This window comes from Stegostoma tigrinum, chromosome 21 (genome assembly GCF_030684315.1).
Source record: "Stegostoma tigrinum isolate sSteTig4 chromosome 21, sSteTig4.hap1, whole genome shotgun sequence".
Lineage (NCBI taxonomy): Eukaryota > Metazoa > Chordata > Chondrichthyes > Orectolobiformes > Stegostomatidae > Stegostoma > Stegostoma tigrinum.
In genome coordinates, this window is record NC_081374.1 from 40,522,134 (window position 1) to 40,548,521 (window position 26,388).

The 26,388-nt window shown below is 42.3% G+C and overlaps 1 protein-coding gene across 1 annotated transcript in view; it reads right to left on the bottom strand.

Annotated features, from left to right (window-relative positions):
* The window catches only part of LOC125462695 (synaptotagmin-6-like), a 275,426-nt gene that overhangs the window by 97,138 nt on the left and 151,900 nt on the right, over nt 1–26,388 (bottom strand). Inside the window, exon 3 of the mRNA XM_059653266.1 lies at nt 11,084–11,642. Within this exon, the coding sequence (XP_059509249.1) occupies nt 11,084–11,642 (559 nt within the window). The remainder of the gene's footprint in view (nt 1–11,083; nt 11,643–26,388) is intronic.

The following is a 26,388-nucleotide window of genomic DNA, read 5'->3' on the forward strand; positions in this document are numbered from 1 at the left end:
TTTGCAGGTTGGGTCCTGGAGATCCTGCCATATGAGATGATGCCAATATGGACTTCTTCCTCTCCCAGAGCCAGCAGTACATGCCACAATGCCAGATCATGTCAGCCTGGTTGGGTGTTGCTACCAGGTTGAATCAGTCTCAACTGAATGGAGGAATACCCAGCACTGTAGGAAGAAGGTCAAGCTCTTCACTCTACCAGTGTAAATGTCAGCATCTCCTTTCCAATATCTCATGCTCACTCTATCCCTACCCCTGTACCAACCTGCCATCAAGGCTCAGCTCTAACACTCTCACTACTACTTGCAGCTTTCTCCTTCATTCATTCTCACCCTCCGAGACCCCAAACACCACCAACCCTGTGCAGCCCACTCACTCTCATGGGACACTTCCCCACCTGCCCCAAAAGGAAGAGCTGTGCCATCCACTTTCATGGATAGTGGGAACTGCTGATGCTGGAGTCTGATATAACAAGGTGTGGAGCTGGGTGAACACAGCAAGCCAGCAGCGTCAGAGGAGCAGGAAAGCTGACATTTCGGGTCTGGGCATAAAGGTCCCCACCCGAAACATCAGCCTTCCGGCTTCTCTGATGCTGTCTGGCCTGCTGTGTTCCTCCAGCTCCACACTATATTATCACCATCCACTTTCATCTTCCCTAATACATGTCTGTCTCTCTCAAACCAGGGGGAAAACTGCTCACAATAGAGCAGAAGAAGTCAGGATAAGTGGTGTGCTATCCATCATTTAGCTCTACACCCCTTATACACAGAACATTCTGACTGTGACCACCCCAAGCAGTGCCTGAACTGATATCAAAGCCTGTCCTTGATTTATATTAGCTTCACTTCACTGATGATGCCTGACCTGCCAAGTTTTTTTCCAACATTTTTGTTATGTTAAGTTTCCTACATCTGCAATATATTGCTTATGAATTTACTGTCACTGTGAGTGGTACATTGTAGAACAGATGTTCATAAGGCAATTGGCAAAATTAATTTACATGGCTTTATCAAATGCTAATAGCAGTTTTTTGTCACATTTATACAGTTTCGATAAAATTTGTAAACTCTGGTATGTTTAATAGCTGTGCGAGGATTGCTAGTAGACCACACAAACTAATATTGTTGCTGCTCTTAATTTTAATGCTGGACAACTTTGGCAACCACAAGCCAACAAGGTTTTATGGCCACATGGGCATTACCACTTTACTGAGACTTTCTGTGATTGTAATGAATAAATTGGTAAATCTTTAAAGGGACAAAAATAACCTGCATGATTGAGGGGTACGTTTTTGAGGCCAGCAGTGGCTTGGGGCTGAGAAACAGAAGGAGCACTAGGGCCCAAGATTCTCTTCCTTGGCCCTAGGTGAGAGTATTTTATGTCTAACTCCCAAAGTGTTGAACTTTCCAAAGTGTTGGAAGTGGGCCGCGTCAACCTGGAGCAAAATGGAGGAGCCTACTCTTCAATGTGCTGTGCAGCAATACATATTATGAAAGGAATCTGTGCTTTGACTAAATGGGGTTACAATTCATTTTGTAGCCCTAGTTTGTAATTTTACAATCTCTTTGTTTTAAACTATGCTTCCTGCTGTGACCTCATTAGAAACAATTACCAATTCCCACAAACACCACAGGCCAGCAACCAGAAACTAGGTGCAACGTTTGGTTAATCTGCTACTGGTGGTATTGACTGCATGTAAATTATTGCTTCAGATACGAGGAGGCTGTTTACTCTGCTTCAAATATTGTCATGGGACCTTCCTTCATTTAGGAAAGTAATCATGAACGTAAGCTATGAGTGGTCTCATTGTGTACTGGTCATACTGCTGAGTGGGCAACTCACAGTGCAGAACTCAACATGCGCAAGTTGTGGAAACGAAATGAAGTCAATCTGTTGCAGACTGCTAAAACTAGTTTTCAAAAAAATTCAGCTCCTCATTGGTTGTCTTGGTGAGGTGAATCTGTCTGATTGTTGTCACCTCCAGAAGCAATTTTTAAATTAAGTCATCCCTTCTAAATTAGACTAGAAAGCAGACAGCAACTAAGGATGAACAAAAGGGCAGCCCATACCTTGAGTAGCTTTCAGTTCAGCAGACTATTGCAAAGACAGAGCATTTCTGACTCTCTCTTAAATCAGATGAAATAGGAGGAGGAGTCTGGATCAAAGGTTGATTGTCTGTTATTATTTGATTTGATTTGATTTATTACTGTCACATGTATCAAGGTACAATAAAAAGTGTTGCCTTACTTGCTTTACAGGCAAATTGTACTATGCAAGTGCATTCGTGTGACAGAATGGAGTGCAGGATACAGTGTTACAGCTGCTGAGAAGGTGCAGAGAGAGATCAACAGTAACGTTTGAAATCCATTCAAAAGTTTTGTCACAGCAAGGAAGAGGCTGTTCTTCAATCTGTTCATACGCGTCTTCAAAATTCTATATCTTCTGCCCAATGGAAGAGGGGAGAAGAGAGTGTAACTGGCATGGGGCGGGGATCTTTGATTATGTAGGTTGCTTTCCCAAGGCAGTGGGAAGTATAGATTAATTCAAAGGAAGGAAGACTGGTTTTTCATTATGGATTGGGCTGTGTTCACAATCCTCTGCAATTTCTTGCAGTCTTGTGAAGAGCAGTTGCCATAGGACGCTGTGCTGCATCCAAATAGGATGCTTTCTCTGGTGCATTGATAAAAATTGGTAAGTCTACATGGATATACCAAATTTCCTTAGCTTCCTGAGGAAGTAGGGGTTTTGTTGTCAATCTGAGTGGACCAGGACAGATTGTTGGTGATCAACACCTCCAGGAATGTGAGATAATGGGAACTGCAGATGCTGGAGAATTCCAAGATAATAAAATGTGAGGCTGGATGAACACAGCAGGCCAAGCAGCATCTCAGGAGCACAAAAGCTGACGTTTCGGGCCTAGACCCTTCATCAGAGAGGGTCTCTGATGAAGGGTCTAGGCCCGAAACGTCAGCTTTTGTGCTCCTGAGATGCTGCTTGGCCTGCTGTGTTCATCCAGCCTCACATTTTATTACCTCCAGGAATGTGACCCACTTGACCATCTCCACCTCAGAATCATTGATGCAAACAGGGGCATTTATGGTGCCACTGTGCTTTTATACAGCAATGACATTGTTCCTGCTCAAGATTAATCTATTTCAAAATACTGTGGTCTCTGTTGTGTAGTAGCAGCTGGCAGTTCTGAAATATTTCGATCTAATCTGAGGAAGCAAGTGATCTCTGCATCAGCTCACCCTGAAAGTGCAGGAACAGTCCCCAAAAAAGATCCTAACTCCACATCCAAGAGCTTACTGGCATTAGAATGAAAGCAAATTACTGCAGATTCTGGAAATCTGAAACACACACAGAGAATAATGAAGAAACTCAGCAGGTTTGGCCAGAATTTATGGAGACAGAAACAGGGTTAACTTTGCATGCCCGGTCTGACATTACTTCGGAGTTTTAAAGCAGAGGGAAAATGCTTTTTCTGACTTCAGAAAATCCCAAAGTGTTTTATAACTGCAGAAGTATTTCTGAAATGTAATCAGTAATATAATGCAGAAAATATGGCACCCAATTTGATGACAGCAAGCTCCCCCAAACAGCAATGTAATAATGACCAGATACTCAGCTCCTGCAATATCGATTGAGGCATAAACATTGGCCAGGCCAATAGGTTATCACCCACGTTCTTCCTCAAAACAATGCCATGGGATGGTTTGTATCTACATGAGATCATGCCACCCATTCACATTTCAGCTGAAAGTGGCAACACCAATAATGTACTATTTTGCTCAGTATTGCACGACTCTGTCAGTTTCGAGCTTTGAGCTCGAACCCTAAACTGGAACTTGGACATACAACCTGTTGATGCAGAGGATACAGTGTTGCTAACTGAGGCACAATGGAGTGCTGGCCTACAAACTGGAGAACCTTTCATCATTATAGATTTGTGTTACTATGAAGTTTGTGGCTTGGGGTTTTATTCTGTAGATTGGAAAGATGGTTATACTTGTGTACTGTTGGAGGTTTGTGGCCTATAATAGTTTTACCTTACTGTCTGCCTGCAGTAGATCTTCTGAGCTGTTTTAATTTCATTATTGTTTATTACACTGTTCTCTCATTTCTCACTTGCACAGACTATTCCATCTTGCACATGACTGCAGATGTCACTGTTACACATGATAAACATCATTGTCTCATTATCACATTTATCCTCTTTACACTACAATTACCCTATTATTTCGGCTGCTCAAGTTGTTAATTATGAACCATTCAGGATTTTGAGACATTTATGCACAGAACTTCCAATGGAACATCTGTCCTCAGTTGGCCAACAGATTATTTTGTAATGTTATTGTGCATCTACAATGTTACATACAGCTGCATTGCCAATAAGTTAAGCTAGATGATGCTAAAATGGCAGAAGGACCTCCTCCTATAAATATCCCACTTCAGTGCTGCTTCTAATAAGAAAATAAGGCACAAACAGAACTATTACGTTTATCTGGCTTAAACAAGCCTGTTACTTTGTTAATTCCCATGTATAAACACCCATATACCAATTCATTCATACCATTCCAAATACAGTGCATTAATGAACACTGATATTGCGGGTCAGATGCTGTCTCCAATTTCAAAGTGCCTCCTGCCTACTATAAATTGTTCTTCCATACGTTAACATTAACAGGCAGGCTGCAACACACTGAAAGGGAGGGGTTCGAACAATCTGATATGCATTTGCATATTTGTTTGAACCTGATGTACTTGCCTTCTGTTGTGCTGATCACATGCCACTTGGACTATGAGCAACTTGCCATGTATGGTAAGTTCTATGCATTCTTGTATCTTATATCTATTTTTCTGGCTCACCTTGAGCATTTGCAGTTTGCTGACCTTCTTCCTAATTTTATCTGTGGCACAGGCAGATCAGGGACTCACTCTGCTGGCCATTGCCTGAGGTCTGAAGGCCATAAGATACAGGAGCAGAATTAGGCCTTACAACCCATTGAGTTTGCTCTATTTGATATGTTTCTCAACCTCATTCTTCTGCCTTCTCCTAACTCTTGATCAACTTATTAATCAAGAACTTATTTATCATTGTCTTAAATACATTCACTATCTTGGCCCCCACCGCCTTCTGCAGCAATGAGTTCCACAAATTCACCAATTGCTGACTGAAGAAATTCTTCTTCATCTCAATTCTAAAGGGTCATCCACTCACACTGAGGCTGTGCCTTCAGGTCCTACTGTTCTCTACTGTGGAAACATCATCTCCATGTCTACTCTATCAAGGTGGTGCCAGTACTCTGTAGTCAGATCCCCCTTCGTCCTTCTAAACTCCATCAGGTACAGACCCAGGTATGGCACATGACAAACCCTTCATTCTCAGGATTATTCTTTTGGACTTCTCTGGACTCCTTCTAATGCTAGTGCATCCTTCCCTGCAAAAGGGGCCCAAAACTTCTCACAATATTCCAAATGTGGTCTTATACAGCCTCAGCAGTATGTCTGTGCTCTTGTATTCTTGCCCTCTCAAAATGAATGCTAACATTGCATTGCGGGCGGCACAGTGGCTCAGCAGTTAGCACTGCTGCCTCACAGTGTCAGGAACCTGGGTTCAATTCCACCCTCAGGTGACTGTCTGTGCGGAGTTTGCACGTTCTCTTTGTGTCTACTTGGGTTTCCTCCAGTTGCTCCAGTTTCCTCCTACGGTCCAAAGATACACAGGCTAGGTGAAGTAGACATGCTAAATTGTCCATAGTGTTCAGGGATGTGTAGATGAGGTGGGTTTTGGGAATGGATCTGGGTGGGATGCTCTTAGTGTTGGCGTGGACTTGTTGGGCTGAAGGGCCTGTTTCCACACTGTAGGGGTTCTCTAATTGCATTGGCCTTCATAACTGCATGTTAATATTAAGAAAATCCTGAAGTAGAATTCCTTAGTCCCTTTGTGCTTCACACCACCAAAGCCTTTCTCCATTTAGAAAATAGTCTACAGCTCTATTCTTCCTTCTGAAGTTCATAACCTTGAACTTTCCCACATTGCATTCAATCTAGCACTCCTTTGCCCACTCTCCTAAACTGTTCAGTCCGTCTGCACTCTCCCTGCCTCCTCCACACTATATGTCCCTCTACCAGTCTTTGTATCCTCTGCAAACTTAGCAAAAATACCCTGATTTCCTTTGTCCAGATTTTTAATGTACAATGTGAATAGTTGTGGTCCCAACAAAGACCCCTGTGGGACTCCACTAGTCACTGGCTGCCATCGTGAAAAAGATCGCTTTATCCCCATTCTCTGTCTTCTGCCAGTCAGCCATTTCTCTATCCATGCCAATATCTTTCCCTTAACCCCTTGGGCTCTTCTCTTATTTAGCAGCCTCCTGTGTGACAACTTGTCAAAGGCCTTCTGGAAATCCAAACAGAACAGTTCCACTGTCTCTCCCTTGTCCGACTTGCTCTTTATTTCCTCAAAGAATCCTAACAGCTCTGCCAGGTATGACAATCCCTTGATGAAGCGGTGCTGACTCAGATATATTTTACAATGCACTTCCAAGTACTCCACCATCTCATCTTTAATAATGGACTCTAAAATTGTACCAATGACTGAGATCAGCCGAACTGACCTATAACTTCCCTTCTTCTGTCTCCCTCCTTTCTTAAACAGCGGTGTTAATTTAATCACTTTCCAGTCCTCTGGGACTCTCTCTGACTCCAGTGATTCCTGAAAGATCACCTCTATTGCCTCCATAATCTCCGCAGTTATCTTCTTCAAAATTCTAGGGTATAGTCCATCTGGTCCAGGTGATTTATCAGCAAGTCCGCAGCACCTTCTCCTCAGTGATGGTCACCAAATTCACATCGACGCCTGGCTCTCTTGAAGTTCAGTTATGCTACTAGTGTCTTCCACTGTGAAGGCTGCTGCAAAATACCCATTCAGTGCTTCCGCCATTTCTTTGTCCTTTGTTATGATAACGTTGTGCCTTGGCTTAACTTAACATTCGAATGGTGATATTTCTTACCTCTTTAAGAAGATGCGTATAGAAAATGTTCCTCCTCTATGCAGTTGAGATGTACTAGCTCCGCAAATGGACAATCTGCAACCTAGTTTGATATTGCCTGTTCCTACAGCTGCAAATTATGTGACTCATAACCATTTCTTAATTGTGAAACCAATACCAGTTGGGATTGGTCAAATTTGCTATTTTAATGCTATTATGAAATGATGTTATTCAAATATTTTTGAATGATTACGTGGATGTACATAAATATATTTTGAACTTTTAAACAAAGGCACCGGATACAACAGCAAAAAGCCTATGTTTGCAAGGGACAGGGAGTTAACAAGATTGATACAGACTGGAGATCTGGTAAAGAGAGGTCACATGGTAACAATACGGCAATTATATTTGTGAGCTGATAGAGAGGGAATGTGAGGCCAGCTTGAAGAGCAGCAGTTTCTTTCCTCCCTATCTTTTTCTTTATAACTCCTCGCCATAAAATGTGAGCTGAGCCTCCCCCAGTTTTCATCTTTAGCACATGTGAAGGGTTCCTCGAGAGGATTTGTTAGAATTTATCTCACCATCAGAAACAAAGGGAACCCAACAAATTAGAACCATTCCAGGAAGAGATCCCAGAGCCAGCAGCAGGAGAATAATTGGAGAATCAGAGCACCTTAATTGAAACATATAAAATAATCAGAGGGTTAGATAGGGTGGATAGGGACAGCCTTTTTCCTAGGATGGTGACGGCGAGCACGAGGGGGCATAGCTTTAAATTGAGGGGGGAAAGATATAGGACAGATGTCAGAGGTAGTTTCTTTACTCAGACAGTAGTAAGGGAATGGAATGCTTTGCCTGCAACGGTAGTAGATTCGCCAACTTTAGGTACATTTAAGCCGTCATTGGATAAGCATATGGACGTACATGGAATAGTGTGGGTTAGATGGGCTTGAGATCGGTATGACAGGTCGGCACAACATCGAGGGCCGAAGGGCCTGTACTGTGCTGTAATGTTCTATGTTCTATGTACCACTTGGAGCAATGTGACTTTTTAAAATGCATTTAACTGTTGCTTAACCAAAGTAGCTAAAAGTTGAAACTCTGCAGAGTCTTTTTTGTTATTTCTCTTTCAACTAGTATGTTATCTGTTTGTTTTAAAGTTAGGTATGTGTATTTTACAATCTAAGCTGTAAATAATCTGTTATCTCAGATTCTCCAGCATCGGCAGTTCCTACTACCTTTGTAAATAATCTGTGCTCTTTTTTAAATAATCTGCCAGTTGTTTAGCTGTTCACTGAAGAAACCTGGCTGACTCGTTCTTTAGAGATAGTAGGAACTACTGATTCTGGAGAATCTGAGATAACACGGTGTGAAGCTGATGAACACAGCAGGCCAAGCAGCATCAGAGGAGTAGGAAAGCTTGACATTTCGGGTTGGGACGATAGAAAATAGAAAATTTCTGAAGAAGGGTCCCGACCTGAAACGTCAAACTTTCCTGCTCCTCTGATGCTGCCTGGCCTGCTGTGTTCATCTGACTTGCTCTTCACGTGGAGCCTGGCACAGCCTGAGCTCTATCTAATTGATCATTTCACAAACCTGGTTAAATTAAAAGAAGTGTTGTGACCAGTGGAGGAATAGGACAAGAAAAGGAAACAGTGCACTACTCCGAACACAGCCATAACAAAAACAACCAAATATTAATCCCTGAGATAAGCAACTTGTGTTTAAATGGATTGTTTAATGTTGCAAAATGTTTTAATGTATTTCACAGCAGCCTTATCAAGCCACACAACATTAGAAGTTGCCAACAACTTTTTTTGGAAATGGAGAAATCTTGCTACATATTCATACATTCCAGAATTAATGAGATACATGAATAAAAAGGTGAAAAAAGTTCTAATTGTCTTACATTCAGTGTGTACAAGGCAAATACTTGTCTTATTACTTACGCCACAGTCAAAATGTGATTCCCAGACAGATGGTTCTTTAGTTCTGAGTTTCCATCATCTAGTCACTGCTGCCATTTGCATTTTTACACAAGTTAACCTACTTGGGAACTCTGGGCATTTAGCTCTGTAAGGATTCTATTGGAGAGATTGTAAGTTGTATAATTTAAGTTTCCATACAGTGTCAGGAAAAAGCACCATCAGAGCACAGAGAAAGGACAGCAAATGCTGCACTGAGGTCTGGGTTTTTGTTTGTCAGTCAGGTGCACAGAGTTGGACAATCCTTGATGTCAACTTTTAAAAATGTCTGCTCAGCTGTTGAATTTTCAGTTCAGGAGCTGGGGTGACATGGGGGCAATCGTGTGGGCTACATTAGAAGTTTGGAGAGGCAACATCACAGGCAGTGAGGAGGATGTCCCACTATCAAACCTTGTGGCCCTTGGTAAGCCTTATGCCAATTATAGCTAATTCTAGCCACCCTGTGCTCACATCCACCGCTTACACCTCACAGTTTACAACTATGGTTCCATGTTACCCAATATCCATGAAAAATTGACTGGCCATAAAATACAGGGATAAAGTAAGGTTCCCTTAAATAAAGCTTTAACTGCTATTGCACCATTCATTATGTTGAGAGAAAGCAGTCATCCATAAAAATACTATTTATATTCTTTCAATTGCATAAAACCTTATAAAACACATACAGTGCACAATCCCATTTAACAGCAATCATTGGAATTCATTGCACCATGTCAAAGTATAACCATTTGTAGATGTCAATCAAATTGTAAATGACAGGCACCTCACTGTGATAAATGGATGGTCATAAAACCAGGAATCCAGTAATGGAAACTCTCAGGCTTTTTTTTAACAAAATAGAACAGTAAGCAATTGTTTAAGCACTCCAGGCATCCTTATTCAAAAATTTAAAGGACAGAAGTTTTACATTGCTTTACAACTCTTGTAGAAAGCCTGTCCTGGCACTTTTTAACAGGGCTTCTTGACAAGAAAGTTACAGAACAGAAAGAAGACATTTAGTTCACCAAGCCTATGCCAGCTGAACGTTCTAATCCCCCTTACTGGTCCATAGCCTTGCAGTTTACAATGCTTCAGATACTTTAAGGCAAAATTCAACATAAGTTTAATAACTGCTTCTTGAATAGTACAGCAGGCTTGTGTCTTTGCATGATCAACTGATCTGCTTAAGCAAAATATTAAGTGAAATATTAAGATGACAAAAGAAAACTGCAGTAAGAAGATATTCAGTCAAAGTTATAAATGCTTCGTATCCATATTAGAAAGTAGTAACTACGTAAGATCTATATTTAAATCACATGAGAAATTACGCATGCATTGGCACACTGAGAGAAAGCCAAGGGCTGTGTGAGTCAATGCCTCTCAATCAGCGTCAGCAGTAACAATTACATGTATGTTATAGTATATTTAAATGATCAAAAATGGTGTTGTGATATTGGAGATACTCACTTTTGGAATAATCGATCTTTTCAGATAGTTTATTATCTCGTTTACAACTAGAACTTTGTAATATATCTAAAACAAGATATATCACAGTAAATAGGATCATACACTCATTTAGTTTTAATGTTGAAGCAAATTGCATCGCCAAAGTCACTTGGAGGTTATTCCTCTTATTTTTAGTGGTTTTTTTTTCTTGAAACCTCAGTTGCATATCGTTGAGTAAAATGTTCACAAGAAGATGAGCAGCAACCTTTGGCAAAATGCAGAAGTAGATTCAACATTTTGAGACTCTTAGCCCTTGGCTTTCATAAGAATGATTATGATAATGGAGTAAAAATTTGGATTAGATCACGGCTTTGCACCATTGAGGCTTGAGTTCAAATTCAATTCAAAATAGTGGGATGTTTTCAATGGGAAGGGGAGAAAGCGAAGAAGATTATAACATAGCCCACCACTTTGCAACCTCCTGCTACATTTGACCCCAATATTGCACCTAAAGGGCCACATCTCTGAAACTGCAGACGTTGTATCAAGTACTAGCCTCACTCGTGCCCAGATCCTGCAATGGCTCATAACTTGTTGACAGGAGAGCAGGTGTAACAGCAACTGATTCAATTTGGAGCAAATACACGCAGAAATTGACACAAAGAGACTCAAATACTCACAGTTGTGGCGTATTGAATATCCTTCCAGATGGAGGTATCCCGGGAGAGGTCTGAGATCTCAAACAGGTTCTCTAAGATCACCTCCCCAATCATGTCATGCCTGGAAAACCTGTCAAAGTCGTACACACTTAAGTGTAGTTTCCTGCTGGCAAGTTCATCATAGGACACAGGAAACTGGAAGCTCTCATCGAAAGTCGGATTGAGTGTCTTTCTGTGCACCCTGGTCTGGAACTTCCTTTTCCGATCGGGGAGAAGGTAGATTTTTACGTAGGGGTCCGAGCTTCCGCAAAAGTCTTTTGCAGGCAGGTCAAAAGCCTTGAGGATGGTAACAATCAACATTTCATTCTCGTAGTCATATTTCAGCATGAAGTTGATTTTCCCGCAGGTTTTCCCACCTTCTTTCTTTGTATCCTCCGAATCCACGGATTTCTGTTTGTAGAGCTCTGGTTTGATCCTGCCGATACTTGTCGCTTGTTCTTTGTGCGGCAAGGAGTCTGTGCTGAAGTCAACACTCGATACATGCATCTGCCTTGGCAAGTGCCTCTTAAAGGAACTGTGCCTAGAATAAATAATTAAAAGAAAATTAACTTCATATTTGAACTTAGTGGTTTGTCAATTGGGAGGATCTCCATTCAGGTTAAGTACATACATTGTGGTAGATTCTGAAATCCTAAACTCTGAAATTCCTTTCCGACGATTCACTGCCTCTCTACCTAATGATGTTCTGTCAAACCTACTTCACTGGCTATGCCTTTTGTTACCTGTCACAATATCTTCTTACAAAAAAATGTTGTATTTGTCAAGTCCCCTAAGAACCTTGTCTGTTTCAATAAGATTTCCGCTTATTCTCCTCTGTTCTAACAAGTACAGGCCCAATCTATTCACATTCTCCGCAAAAGGCAGTCTCTCGACACTCAGATTCAGCCTAGTAAACTTTCTCTGGACTGTCTCCAATGCCAGCATATCCTTCCTTTGATGAGGGTCTCAAAACTATTCACAGTACTCAAACTGGGGTCTAACTAAAGCCTTGTATAGTTTTAATGAAACCACCCACTTTTATAGTCCATTCTCTTTGAAATAAAGGCCAAAATTCCATTTGCCTTCCTTAATATATGAATTTGGATATTCATTTTTGTGTTTTTTGGACAAAGACTCCCAAATCCCTCTGTTCCATAGCTTTCTGTAGCCTTTCTCCATTTAAATAATATTCAGCTCCTCTATTCTTCTTGCCAAAGTGCACAGCTTCACATTTCCACACATTATATTTCATCTACCATATTTCTCCCCATTGCTTAACCTGTCTACTCTTAATTGCGTGGATATTTTCCCTTCAGTTGCATGAAAATAAGTGTTTAACAATCTTTTACAAATTGCAATTGCAGAAATATCACTCAATGACTGAGATTTGTAATCTTTGTAGAGCTGGGTTAAATTTGCACTCATGCATATTAGTTTTTCTTTCTCTCTTTAAATTCCTGAATCAGTCATCAAACACACTGAACAAAATGGAACAAGTACAGAAATTTCTGGAAAACCTCAGCATCTGTGGAGAGTAATAGAGTTAACATTTTGAGTGCAATGATTCTTTGTCAGAGCTGAACAAAGTGGTATTTATGGATGTGAGTTTGCTCGCTGAGCTGGAAGGTTCATTTTCAGACGTTTCGTCACCATTCTAGGTAACATCATTAGTGAGTCTCCGATGAAGCGCTGGTGTTATGTCCCGCTTTCTATTTATCTGGTTAGGTTTCCTTGGGTTGGTGATGTCATTTCCTGTGTTGGTGATGTTGTTTCCTGTTCTTTTTCTCAGGGGATGGTAGATGGGCTCCAAATCAATGTGTTTGTTGATGGAGTTCCGGTTGGAATGCCATGCTTCTAGGAATTCTTTTGCATGTCTCTGTTTGGCTTGTCCTAGGATGGATGTGTTGTCCCAATCAAAGTGGTGTCCCTCCTCATCTGTATGTAAGGATACGAGTGATAGTGGGTCATGTCGTTTTGTGGCTCGTTGATGTTCATGTATCCTGGTGGCTAGCTTTCTGCCAGTTTGGCCAATGTAGTGTTTGTCACAGTTCTTGCAAGGTATTTTGTAGATGACGTTCGTTTTGCTTGTTGTCTGTATTGGGTCTTTTAAGTTCATTAGCTGCTGTTTTAGTGTGTTGGTGGGTTTGTGGGCTACCCTGATGCCAAGAGGTCCGAGTAGTCTGGCAGTCATTTCGGAAATGTCTTTGATGTAGGGGAGAGTGGTTATGGTTTCTGAGCCCATTTTGTCTGTTTGTTTGGGTTTATTGCTGAGGAATCAGCGGGCTGTGTTCATAGGGTACCCATTCTTTTTGAATACGCTGTATAGGTGATTTTTTTCTGCTCTGCGTAGTTCCTTTGTGCTGCAGTGTGTGGTGGCTCGTTGGAATAAAGCTTCGTTTGTGGGTGTTGAGATAGCAGCACAGAGGAACTACGCAGAGCAGAGGAAAATCATCTATACAGCGTATTCAAAAAGAATGGGTACCCTATGAACACAGTCCGCCGATTCCTCAGCAATAAACCCAAACAAACAGACAAAATGGGCTCAGAAATCATAACCACTCTCCCCTACATCAAAGACATTTCCGAAATGACTGCCAGACTACTCGGACCCCTTGGCATCAGGGTAGCCCACAAACCCACCAACACACTAAAACAGCAGCTAATGAACTTAAAAGACCCTATACAGACAACAAATAAAACGAACGTCATCTACAAAATACCTTGCAAGAACTGTGACAAACACTACATTGGACAAACTGGCAGAAAGCTAGCCACCAGGATACATGAACATCAACGAGCCACAAAACGACATGACCCACTATCACTCGTATCCTTACATACAGATGAGGAAGGACACCACTTTGATTGGGACAACACATCCATCCTAGGACAAGCCAAACAGAGACACGCACGAGAATTCCTAGAAGCATGGCATTCCAACCGGAACATCATCAACACACACATTGATTTGGAGCACATCTACCATCCCCTGAGAAAAAGAACAGGAAATGGCATCACCAACACAGGAAATGACATCACCAACCCAACGAAACCTAACCAGATAAATAGAAAGCGGGACATAACACCAGCGCTTCGTCGGAGGCTCACTGATGATGTTACCTAGAATGGTGACGAAACGTCTGAAAATGAACCTTCCAGCTCAGCGAGCAAACTCACATCCAGAACCTCAACCTGAGCTACAAATCTTCTCAAAACTCGCTAAAGTGGTATTTATCTACAGTAATAACTCTGATTTGTATGGCACCATACCACATCAAAACATTTAAAAGCAGGTCACAGACAAATAAATACATTGACGTGCAGGGAAAGATGTAGGGACAAATGTGCTTTTTGCACACAGTCATAGCCCACTAAGAATCACAAATGAACAGGCAGTTAATCTTGCTGGCTAAGACCTGGTCTTCAAAATACCCAGTGGGAGGACATTAGTAATCAATTGTGTATGAATGGAGACCCAGCTGACCAACTTATTGCTGGAGCAACACTATCAGTGAACATTTCTTGAAGCTCGTTTGCACAGGTTTGAACCACAGGACACATTTGCAACATTTGTTACTATTCGCCAACCTCTTCAAGAATGACCAAAGCATTTAATAACAAAAACCTGGCTACCAAACAGAAACGTGTGCAACATTCATGTAAAATGTTGGTTTAAATGAGTTTGAATTTCACAATTCAGTTATCCCAAAGCTCAGGACCCTAATGGGTGTAATGCAACTTCCACCATGTACATAACTGTTACCTACCCTCTTCAAGAGCTACAAGAGTAAGGAACATTTGTTGCTGCCTTATTTGCATTCCTCTCTTTGGTGCATTAAATAGTACAATTTATTTAATTAAGTATGACTTTTGGTTCTTAAACTCGCTGCCTAATGATGTATATTGACTATGTAAACAAAAACTGGAGATTTTCAATTCTCTGGCACTTTCTTTAACCACCAGGAAAGTGAGATGGTAATAGTACCTCTATAGATGAAGCTTCCATAATGGGATTATTTTTAAAACAGCTCTGCAGATTTATCATTTCTGACAGCTGGAATAGCCTTTCAATTCACAATTATGAGACGTCACCCACTAGCCATGCCACATTCTCATGCTAGCAATATTCAAAATGCACTTGATTTTTCTCTTGGCTGGGAGAAATCAATTTGTATCTCTTCAGATGAGCTTGTGGAGCTGTAATAATTTAAATCAGAATGGATTTCATTAAAAAAAAATTTGTTTTGATTTCAGTTGCAACAACTGACAATGAAGATGGGTAGAAAATGCTTTTGGCCACATTCTTGGTAAAAGTAAGTCATGTAGTATCCTAGACGAATCATTTATTATACTGAAGCAGCACTGCGAAGGAACACAATAAATCATGTACATATGTCATAGCCTCTGCAAATTGAATGGTATTGGGTCAAACTGAAATATTAAGCATTTCTCAACGTAAAATATAGCAGTGCACATTAAATACTCTACCTGTCATAGTAATACAATGTCAGGCTTGGATTACAGTGGACATTACCTAATAATTGTCCATGAAATGAGAAAAGAGATGTTGCATGTTTATAGCAAATCAATCAATGAGTGTATGGGAAGCAGTCCAGGAATGATAAGGAGATGTGTGTGTTATGGATGTGCCAGTCAGAAATAGGGAGTCATTAAAAGCTACAGAGAACTACTGTGAATATTTAGAGCTTAATGAACAACCTCATACATTGATAGGCTTTCTCAACAAATATTAAGAGATAGCCTCACCACAAAATGAGCTCAGTCAGCAACAGTATACCTATTGAACATAACGACATATCTGTAACCCCACCAGTCTAAGTCCACATTCCTGCTTTGAAAATGAGGTTGACAGAAGACTCATGTAAAGGGGTACCATTACTTTTCATGGTTCCGCTATTGTTACTAATGCATGGCTAATTTCACAGTGTAAGGAAAAGGTGTTAGTGCAATGGTAATGTCATGGTTGAGTAAGCCAGAGTCTCATAATCATATTTTGGGGACATGGGTTTGAATCTCAAAACAGCACATGGTGAAATCCGAATTCAACATTAAAATATTGCTAGGATACAATAATGTAACCATTATTGATTGTCGTAAGATGCGGTCTAGTTCACCAGGGTTCTTTGGGGAGGGAAGCTTATTGTGTTTATCTTGTCTGGTTAACCTGTGATTCCAAACCAACTGCAAGGTATTAGGCTCTAGCTGCTCTCTGAAATTGCCTCGATAGTAGTTCAAGAGCAATTAGGGATGAGCAACAAATGCTGGCACACTTAGTGACATCCACATCTCATAAACATTTTTTTTAAAGATCAGCAAGGGTGAGAATATCTTAAATTAGAATGTTGGATTGATCTGTAGCATTGTTTTAAAGTTTGTCCCATCGTGGAATAGACGTACTGTTCCCAACTCTTGCTCCTGGTGGTAAAAGAAAGTGACAGAGAATTGAGGATCTCCAGTCTTTGTTCATATTTTCACCATAAATCACTAGGCAGTGAGATTAAGAACCAAAGGTAATATGTAATTAAATAAATTGTGTATTTTATGCGCCAAGAAAGGGAGAGAAGCACATTAATGATCTTAGGTTGTATCTAGGGATGTTTAAAGGATATTTGTGGCAGCTCCCTTTTCAGCTAAGATCTGAACCTCACTTTAACTGTTCTGTTCCAGCTGTGAATAAGAGTCTGATTGTGTCAGTTGTGTTGAGTTTCTGAAAGGAGCAGCATTCTATACTCACCTTGCCTGCTTGACTCGGGCAACTTAGGAAATCTACGCACTGACTGTTAAGTCTATAATTCTGGGATAAATTTCGGATAATGTGTGGGTTTAAATAGTTTAATTCATTAACTGATTGCTCTAGGGTGGTTTTTCTCTCTCACTTGCGTCAAGGTATCATCATTCTGCAGCAGCCTGTCCCTTTCCACATGCTAACATTCGCCTCAGAAATGTTATTTCGGGTGGCTCACACCTGAAGTATGACCCCACACTGCAGAAGGCATTTTGGAGGCAAAATGCCGCTAAGAAACTTGACAATTAATGTTCCCTCCTGACAGTTAAGACTTTTGTTTCTCCTCTAATTGACGTTTGTGATTCATAGTTCCATTTGTTTGCAGTTCAGTTGGTCTGAAGATTATCCGAGCAATTCTATCATAATTTGTGTCTGCTTCATGTCAGTTGAATTGTGCATTTAATTATTTATAGTCTAGCTCAATAGATTGAAGCAATTGTCTTTCGGTGTTGTCTAAATTCTGAAGCAGGCTCAGTACTCCTCTCAAGTTATGGCATAAGTCTTGAACAACTTGTGGGTTTAAATAGTCTGTCATCCAGGCTAAATGTTCTTGTAAGGATTAGATTTGCAGGTCAGAGGAGATTCCACGGTAGTGTTTTGGGCCTGAAACGTCAGCATTCCTGCTCCTCTGATGCTGCTTGGCCTGCTGTGTTCATCCAGTTCTACACCTTGTTATCTTATATTGAAAAGGCATTTTTTTTACACAGAGGATGGTTTGCGTGTGGAATGAGCTTTCTGAGGAAATGGTGGATGTTGGCATAATTGCAACGTTTAAAAGGCATTTGTTAAAGTACATGAATAGGAGAAGTTTGGAGGGATATGGGCCAGGAGCAGGATGGGTGGACAAGTTTAGTGTGGGATTATGTTCAGCATGGGCTGGTTGGACTGAAGTATCAGTTTCAGTGCTATATGACTCTATGACTATAAGCAATTTAGCATGGCCAATCCACCTCACCTGCACATCTTTGGTCTATGGGAGGAAACTGTAGCACCCAAAGGAAACCCACGCAGGCATTGGGAAAATGTGCAAACTCCATACAGACTGCCATCTGAGGGTGGCATTGATCACACGTACTTGGCGTTCTAAGGTAGCAGTGCTAATAATGAGCCATTGTTTGCCCTACAAGCTGAATATATTCAAGACCAAGAGAGTCAGATTTTTGAAATGAAGGGTTTCAAGGATTATAAGAAACAGGAAGGAATGTGAAATTGTGGGCAAGATCTGTTCAGCTCCACCAGAGCAGGCTCCTGGCACCAGATGCTCAATTATTTCTCATATTTCTTATGGTTCACATGCAGGATGAGAGTCGCAATGTGTTAGCCTCCACAGGCAGATCACAATTTAGAGCCTTCTGCCTCCATAGCATTTACCCTTTCATAGACCTAAGTAACAGTCCCATCTCAGCTCCTTCGGTCCCATGGGCACGTCAAGAGTAACATGCTCCTCCCTCTATAGTGGTGGACCTTAGACTTTGGTCTCGCTAGGCTCAGTTTCTTGTCAGACTCTATGTTAGCATATATACGGGATTTCAATTTTATGTGGATGGCTTGAATGTTTGACAAAAAGCCTGAGCTATTTTTGGTTTGGACAAAACGTCACACCCTGAAATTAGATAGCAAGAACTACAGATGGTGGAGTCAGAGGTAACATAGTGTGGAGCTGGAGGAACACAGCAGGCCAGGCAGCATCAGAGGAGCAGGAAAGCTGATGTTTCTGAAGACGGGTCCCAACTCAAAAAGTCAACTTTCTTGCTCATCTGATGCTGCATGGCTTGCTGTGTTCCTCCAGCTCCACACAGTGTACAGCATGAAATTGGTCTTGTTCCATTTCAACCATTTTGAAATGGATTCAGGAAAAAAAGTTTCTGTCCTGAGATGCTTGAAGATCCATTAAATTACGATTGGATGAAAATGTCTACTTTCAGAGGGATGTGGAAGTTTCCAACCTTCAAATTGGAATTCAAGTCTCACATTTCACAAGGTTGCCCTGAATTGATTCAAAGGTCTCAGGGCAGAAATGAGTTCAGACTGCATAAAGCTCAGAGTATTTATGTTGGTGCACCATGCAAGTAATTAGCCCAGAGATAATGGGAACTGCAGATGCTGGAGATTCCAAGATAATAAAATGTGAGGCTGGATGAACACAGCAGGCCAAGCAGCATCTCAGGAGCACAAAAGCTGACGTTTCGGGCCTAGACCCTTCTAGGCCCGAAACGTCAGCTTTTGTGCTCCTGAGATGCTGCTTGGCCTGCTGTGTTCATCCAGCCTCACATTTTATTATCAAGTAATTAGCCCAGATGGCGAACGAGCACAGCTTGTGTCACCTACTTAGCTGGCTGTCTCCCAGACCCCTAAGTACATTTTATACTCTACTCATTTATCTTTTTAATCTTTCCAAGCTGTTAGTTGAGCTTGACCAGCTGTTCAGAGACCCAGAGCAGAGGACAGTTTATGTTCTATGCCACACAGATCAACTGTTCAGGAGTAGCATCTCATATAGTCTTTCATCCAATCATGGAGAAGTCAAGGGGAAGCAGAGAAGTGTCTTATTGGATACTTCTCTTAGGAAGGAGATAGGGATCACAGATATACTAAGCAGCAATATATGTACTGTGTGACAGGTGAGAAAAATATCAGGGAAAAAGTGATGGATATAACAGAAAGAGTAAAGAAACACGATGGAATGCCTAACATTCAGCTCCTCACTCTTTGTCTGAAGACTCCACCACACTAGGTAGCTGACTGACCATGTCTAAGCCTGTCGACTGCTGTCGGATGTCCCCCTTGAGTTACTGTGTCAGGACCAGCTGAACAAAGGCTATCTCCATTGACTTATGGAGTCATAGAGTTGTACAGCACAGAAACAGACACTTTTCTCCGACAGGTCCATGACAACTAGATATCCTAAACAAATCTAGACTCATTTGCCAGCATTTGGCCCATTTCCCTCTGAACCTTGCCTATTCATTTACTCATCCAAATGCCTCTTGAATGTTGTAATTGTACCAGATTCCACCCGTCCTCTGGCAGCTCATTTCATACGCGCACCTTCCGTGTACAAAATTTCCCCCTTAGGTCCCTTATAAATGTTTCCCCTCTCACCTCAAGCCTATGCCCTCTAGTTTTGGACCCCTCTGCCGTGGGAAGAAGACCTTGGCTCTTCACCCCATCCATGCCCTTCATGATTTTTTAATCCCCTACACGGTCACCCCCCCAGCCTCCGATGCTCGAGGGAAAATAGCCCAAGCCTATTTAGCCTCTCCCTAAAGCTCAAACCCTCCGACAATGGCAACATCCTTCTAAATATTTTCTACACCCGCTGAAGTTAAACAACATCTTTCCTATGGCTTAACTGGGGCCTGCTGCCAATTATGACAATTTTCCTGCTTTGTGTCTGCACGACATTGAACAGCAACACAGTTGAGCCTGGGATTTCTGGGTGAGGAGGCAACAAGTAAAAATGCAAAGCAATGCTGCGAGCATCTAGCTAGGCTCAGAATGAGTGATTGCTTTGACAGTGAACGAAGAGCTGGTCCAATCCAGGAGCTAGAGTTTGGTCCCTGATCACACAGTGTCTGTGCCGCAGCACCACAATGAGAGTTACTGGTGTGGCTCGAGGTGCAACACTGAAGGGAAGAAGCATCTGTAAGTGGATCAGAGATGCCAGTGATAATAGGAACTGCAGATGCTGGAGAATCCAAGATAACAAAGTGTGGAGCTGGATGAACACGGCAGGCCCAGCAGCATCTCAGGAGCACAAACGCTGACGTTTCGGGCCTAGACCCTTCATCAGAGAGGGCCCTCTCTGATGAAGGGTCGAGGCCTGAAACGTCAGCTTTTGTGCTCCTGAGATGCTGCTTGGCCTGCTGTGTTCATCCAGCTTCACACTTTGTTATCAGAGATGTCAGTGCCCTGTGTTTAACGTGGACATCTTTGGAGCAAGCCTGAGTTGAACCGGCCAGGTACTCCCATTGATGTCCATGTCGAAAATTCTCGATGCCGAGCTTGTTTTGTTCAGTTCAAGGAAGATAAAGCATTCTGAAGGATTGAAAAGTATATGGGTGATCTTCCTGCTTCATGCATCATCTATCTTTGTGAAGGAAAGCTCAAAGTGAAAATACTTAGGTTTCAACATTCAGAACATACATTGCTAGGGAAAGTTGAGAATGCTAAGGTACCTTTGTAATCACCTTTACATTTGGTACAGGCTACTTTTGTGAGCCTTCTTTTTGGCAGGTCAGCTCGAATACCATTTGGAGATTAAATTGATCTGAATTGATTTGTATTGTTTTGACTTGACATTTTTTATGTTGTTGAAATGAGAGTCTGTTTTCATGCTGCTTTGTGAGCTGACGAAGGTTTCTGTTGGTTTTTTAAACCACTTCCACACCTGATCCTGTCATGACACAGGTTATTTTTAGCACAGCTAACCCATTCTCACCCACTCTCAGGCTGACTGTCACATCAGATGGGTTATTTTTAGCACAGCCTACTCATTGTTTTTTACTCTTAGCTCTCATTGTCACTCTTTCATCTTCTCTTTTGTCCTCTCCCACTGTCAGCAATTCCTTTGTCTTCCTATTCCTTTCATATCTCTCTGGACTCTATCTCCAACTATTTACCCACCACTACCACCCTCATTTTCAACACAAATACTTTCTTTTCTCCTGGCTGCATCCCCATAGCGTCAGAGAAGCCACATCTCCAGAGTGACGGGGAGTGCGGATGGGTGGGGGGGGGCTGCGAATCTTGGAGTGATGGAGGGCTAAGGTACGAATCCCGGTACAGCGCGACTTACCTTGTTGCCGCTGAGTGCTGGTGAGGAGCAGACTGGAGACGGAGCGACGTGGGACAATTGGTCAACTTGGGCCTAGTGCCACATGTTGAGCTGTTGTTATAGGACTGTAATTTAAAAACTTTTCACTACCCCGTCACTAATGCTTATGCTTTCCTTTAACCCCCATTGTATAAGACCACCTCTTTTTTTACTCTGTAAGACTTGTACTGAGGTACTTATATCCAAGATGGCTCTGTTAGAAGGCAGCCATTCTAAAAACTTTTCATGGTGCTCCTCTGTATGGTAGTGCAAGTGACTATAAAGGCTATTCTATTCAATTCCCCGATCCACTACTAGATTGAGTCAAATTTCTTTTTTCTCTCACCCTAACAAAGGATGCACTGAAACTGGTTTCTAAGCAGGGAATGTAATATATTTTTGGCTAAGTTCAGGTTTCACGGAGTCTTTTTGAGGATTTCTCACCACAAAGCCTTCTGGGTTTTCTCTCCCCATCTTATTAACCTTAACTCATCAATTCAAAGATCTTTCACATCTGATTCCAGACCCATTTTACTCTACGGTTGTAGACTTGCTCGCTGAGCCAGTGTGTTTTGATGCAAATGTATGCGCCTCCGGTGAAGCGGTGGGGTTCTGTCCCACTTGTTGTTTATATGTCTCGGTTTGCTGGTGTGGTTGGCATGACTTCCAGTTCTGTTTTTCAGTGGTTTGTATATTGGGCCCAGTTCAATGTGTTTGTTGATCGAGTTCTGATTGGAATGCCATGCCTCCAGGATCTCATACCCACAACCAATTAAACTAATGTAATATACAAAATACCATGCAAGGACTGTGAGAAACATTACATAGGCCAAACGGGAAGAAAACTGACAATAAGGATACATGAACACCAAGTAGCCACCAAGCAGCGTGACCGATTCTCACTGGTCTCAATACACATGGACAAAGAAGGACATGAATTGGACTGGGACAACACATCCACAATAGCACAAGCTTAACAGAGACATGCCAGGGAATTCCTGGAGGCCTGGCATTCCAACCGGGACTCCACAAACAAACACATTGAACTGGACCTGATATACAAACCACTGAAAAACAGAACTGGAAGTGGTGCCAACCACCCCAGCAAACCGAGGCATATAAATAACAAGTGGGACAGGACACCTACATTTCACTGGGGGTGCACTGACAATGTTACTGATCAGGGTGATGAAACGTCTGCGATCAAACACTCCGGCTCGGTGAGCAAGTCTACAAACTCATCCACAACCTGAGCTACAAATCTTCTCAAAAATCATCTGACTGTTTCTGGAACAATTCACCTCTCAGCAGATAATCCAGAATTCAGCAGCATCACTGGTCCCAGCGGCATCTTTAATAGTTTGTTGCGGACCCAGACAAACACTGTCAGTATGGAGGTCTGCACTGTTACTGACATTCGCCCTGTACATGTCAGATGGGGGATATCAGTAGCCTGCTTTATAGTCAGGGTCTCAGATGAGGTTGTGCTGTAGAGGAAGTCCCTCCTCCCCCAGGACCAGCAGTAGAGAGCTCAAACCCAGACCATGGCAGCCTGCTCTTAGGTTGGCACTTGAGTGAGTGCAGTCTCATCCAGTTAGGAAGAAGTGTCTGCTTCTCCCAGCTCGACGAGGATAAGGTCCACCATCTTCTCTCCTATAGCTCATACTCATTGCAACTGTACCCACCTCCCACCAAGACTCATGCCCTACCACTCTCACTATTGCCTGCCACATCTTACCACAAGTACTGTCACCAACCACCACAAACCCTGCATACCCTCTGTGCTGCCTACTCACTCGCTCAGGGCACCTCCCCACCTGCACCAACTGTAACAGCTGTGCCACCCACTTTCATCTCCTTTGGTATTTAACTTTCTTTCATGATGGCAATAGCCCACAGTTGGGCAGCAAGACTCAGGATGAACATTGTGCTGCCCATCGTTTGTCTCCTCACCTATTATGAGGAGAGGACCCTGACTCTGACTGTCTCAAGGATGCTCTGGGCTGCTCTCAGTGGCTGCCCTTGGCCTCATGTGTCTGGTCTCCTGAGAAAGGGCCATCTGCCTCGTCTTGGCTGAGGCTTGCAGACAACTATGCCACGCTTCCTCGCTTTGTGTCTGTGCTAAGTGGCGTAGCAAGACAGCTATGACAAGGCTGGTGTCGCAGTCTAAGGAGGTAAAGTGGAAATATACAGGCAAGGTAATTCGAGGCAGGAATGTGGGAGGCTCAGAGTGAACAGCATGGAGACAGTTCAGTCCATGAGCTGGCTGTGTATCTCTGAGCGCTCAGTGTCCTTGCTGCAACATTACAATGAAAGTTGCCAGCGGGTTTGCGAGTCAGAATTGAAGTTCAGAAGTAACCTGATTGGAACTGTGCCATCTGGATTCATAGAGGCTGATAGTGGGTGCCTAGTTTCCAACATGGAACTGATTTGGAGCAGGCAATGAGCTGAATCCTCAATGTTCCTGCTCAGGTTTCTTTGCTGAGTTTTCCCTATGAGGACCACGATTGGTGAGTTTAGTAAGATGGGAGTCTGAATCTGAAGGAGGTGAGTTGTGGTCTTTGGGAGGCACTTAACAAACACTAATACCTGTAAATTGGCATCTTGCCCCTACCCAGCGAGAAATTTGCCACACAACTTGTGAAAAGCAAAAACGTTGGAGCAAGGTTGTCTCAATGGCAAGATAGGCCTCACTGCATGTCACAGTCGCCCACATCACTCAGATCCCTGGAGAATTCCAACCTCCGTCTTTATTATTTGCAGAGTTAAAAATAACAAGTAACCTAAGAGGAACCAAATATCCTTCTCATTTGCGACATTAGGATTCACCCCATACTTTCATCTTTTGTTGAAAATTCTTCTATTTTGCAGAACTGATGATTAGCTCCACCAACACTGTTAGAAGATCCCAGAGTCTTCAAAGTTCACTCCCTGATTCCATTATCTTGGAATGCTGTTGGGAACTGCAGAATCACTTCTGCCTCACTGGAGCATTCTTCATGCTGGAGATACAACATAATGATTAGCTCCAGGAAAACGCTGCAGTTCAAACGATATCCAACCATAAGGCAAACACTCTTCCATAATTACAGAAATTTTGAAAATTAAATAAGTTTCAGAAACTGAATGCATCTTGTTTCTGCCTGGACACTTTTGAGAGTTTTACATGTAAAATGAAAGATTTTAACTGCAGGAAAAAAACAGGCATCCAAATGACACTCATTTGAATGGGACAAGTTGATGTGGGGAGCTGTGAGTTCTCTCAGCAGAGAATATAATTTATGTTTGCTTCAAACTGAAGCAATGCATCGACAGCTCAGCCTGAAGAGATCGCACCTGCATTTTAAACAGCCAAAGCAAGTCTCCTGTGTTTTTACTCTCTCAGGCACAGGATGGATGTGTGCTGAGGGTATTATTTTTCACATCAGTTTTCAGCCATTAGCATTTGACGTATTAATCTGACTGCTTTCTACCCTTTTACAATTGGGCCATGAATCATAAAAAGGCAGAAGCAGGCCACGAGGCATTTACAGTGGTGCCAGGGCTGGAGGGGAGGGAAGTAGAAGAGACCCATTACCATAGGTTAAACCTGTGCTATATCTGTTTTTAAGTGTGTTCCCTACTGTATGCCTTGTACCCTGTTGGACCAGGTTGTTGCAGTGCAACTGAATTCAAGAGAAGGTGTCTTTTAGAAAATGATGAAATGGGTTCTCTTCCCTCACTAAGTTTGGAGCTAGTTGTAACTTGACTGGCATCAATGGGACAATATTGGATTTGAAATTGCTGTGGTGAGCCTAAGCACCCACCATATTTACTAGAACCCTACCTAGGCTTGTCAGCCCCAAGTACCTGCCTGAAATCAGGCCAAGCCTTATACCTGCGAGTGGGTGACGTACAAGGAATCTGAAGTAATTTGACAGAATAACATTTCAGGGTGTGAGATGCTTGCTCCATCTACATGGATTAACTTATAAGAGGAACAGCCTACAAAAAAGCAAGAAAGAGATTTATTTTCGTAAGGTCATGGGAAGCAGAATAATATGCTTCTACTGTTGCCTAGCACAGCCCCTACCTCCTCAGTAATCATTTACCCCCAACATCCCACCCTCATTTTGGGCTCTGGGCCACTTGATATTCTGTAGACCCAAAGCTCTCAAGTTGTAGAGGTTGCCTGTTTCATGATGCCATAGCAACTCGGCCCTGCCCTCAAAGTAGGCAGGCTTCCAGGTGGCTGCCAAATGCTTAAAATATATGCCGTTCTCTTTATAACTGCTCCCTTCCTCAATGGCTTTCAGAGCTGTGAGGACATTTTGCTATTTCATCCAAGTGGCCAATTCCAGGAATCCACGCATCAGGCCTACGAAGCCAGGAGTCCCTGCTTCGGTCACTGCTGACTAGTTTAGCTTGGGAAACCTGGTTGGGCATGGACAAGTTGCATGAAAGGGTCTGTTTCCATGCTGTACTACTCTATGACTCTATGGTCCTTTTCGGTATGTCAGTGCCACTATAAAGTTGTATCTCTCTCTGCCTTTTTCTCATTCCAGGAGAGGGATCCTAGCCAAAGAAGAGGCGGACAATAAGGGTATATGAGCAGCCATGACTACCCTGACAGCAATAGGGAAGACAGGGTGGCATAACTGATGGGCATTGGTGAAGGAGTGACTA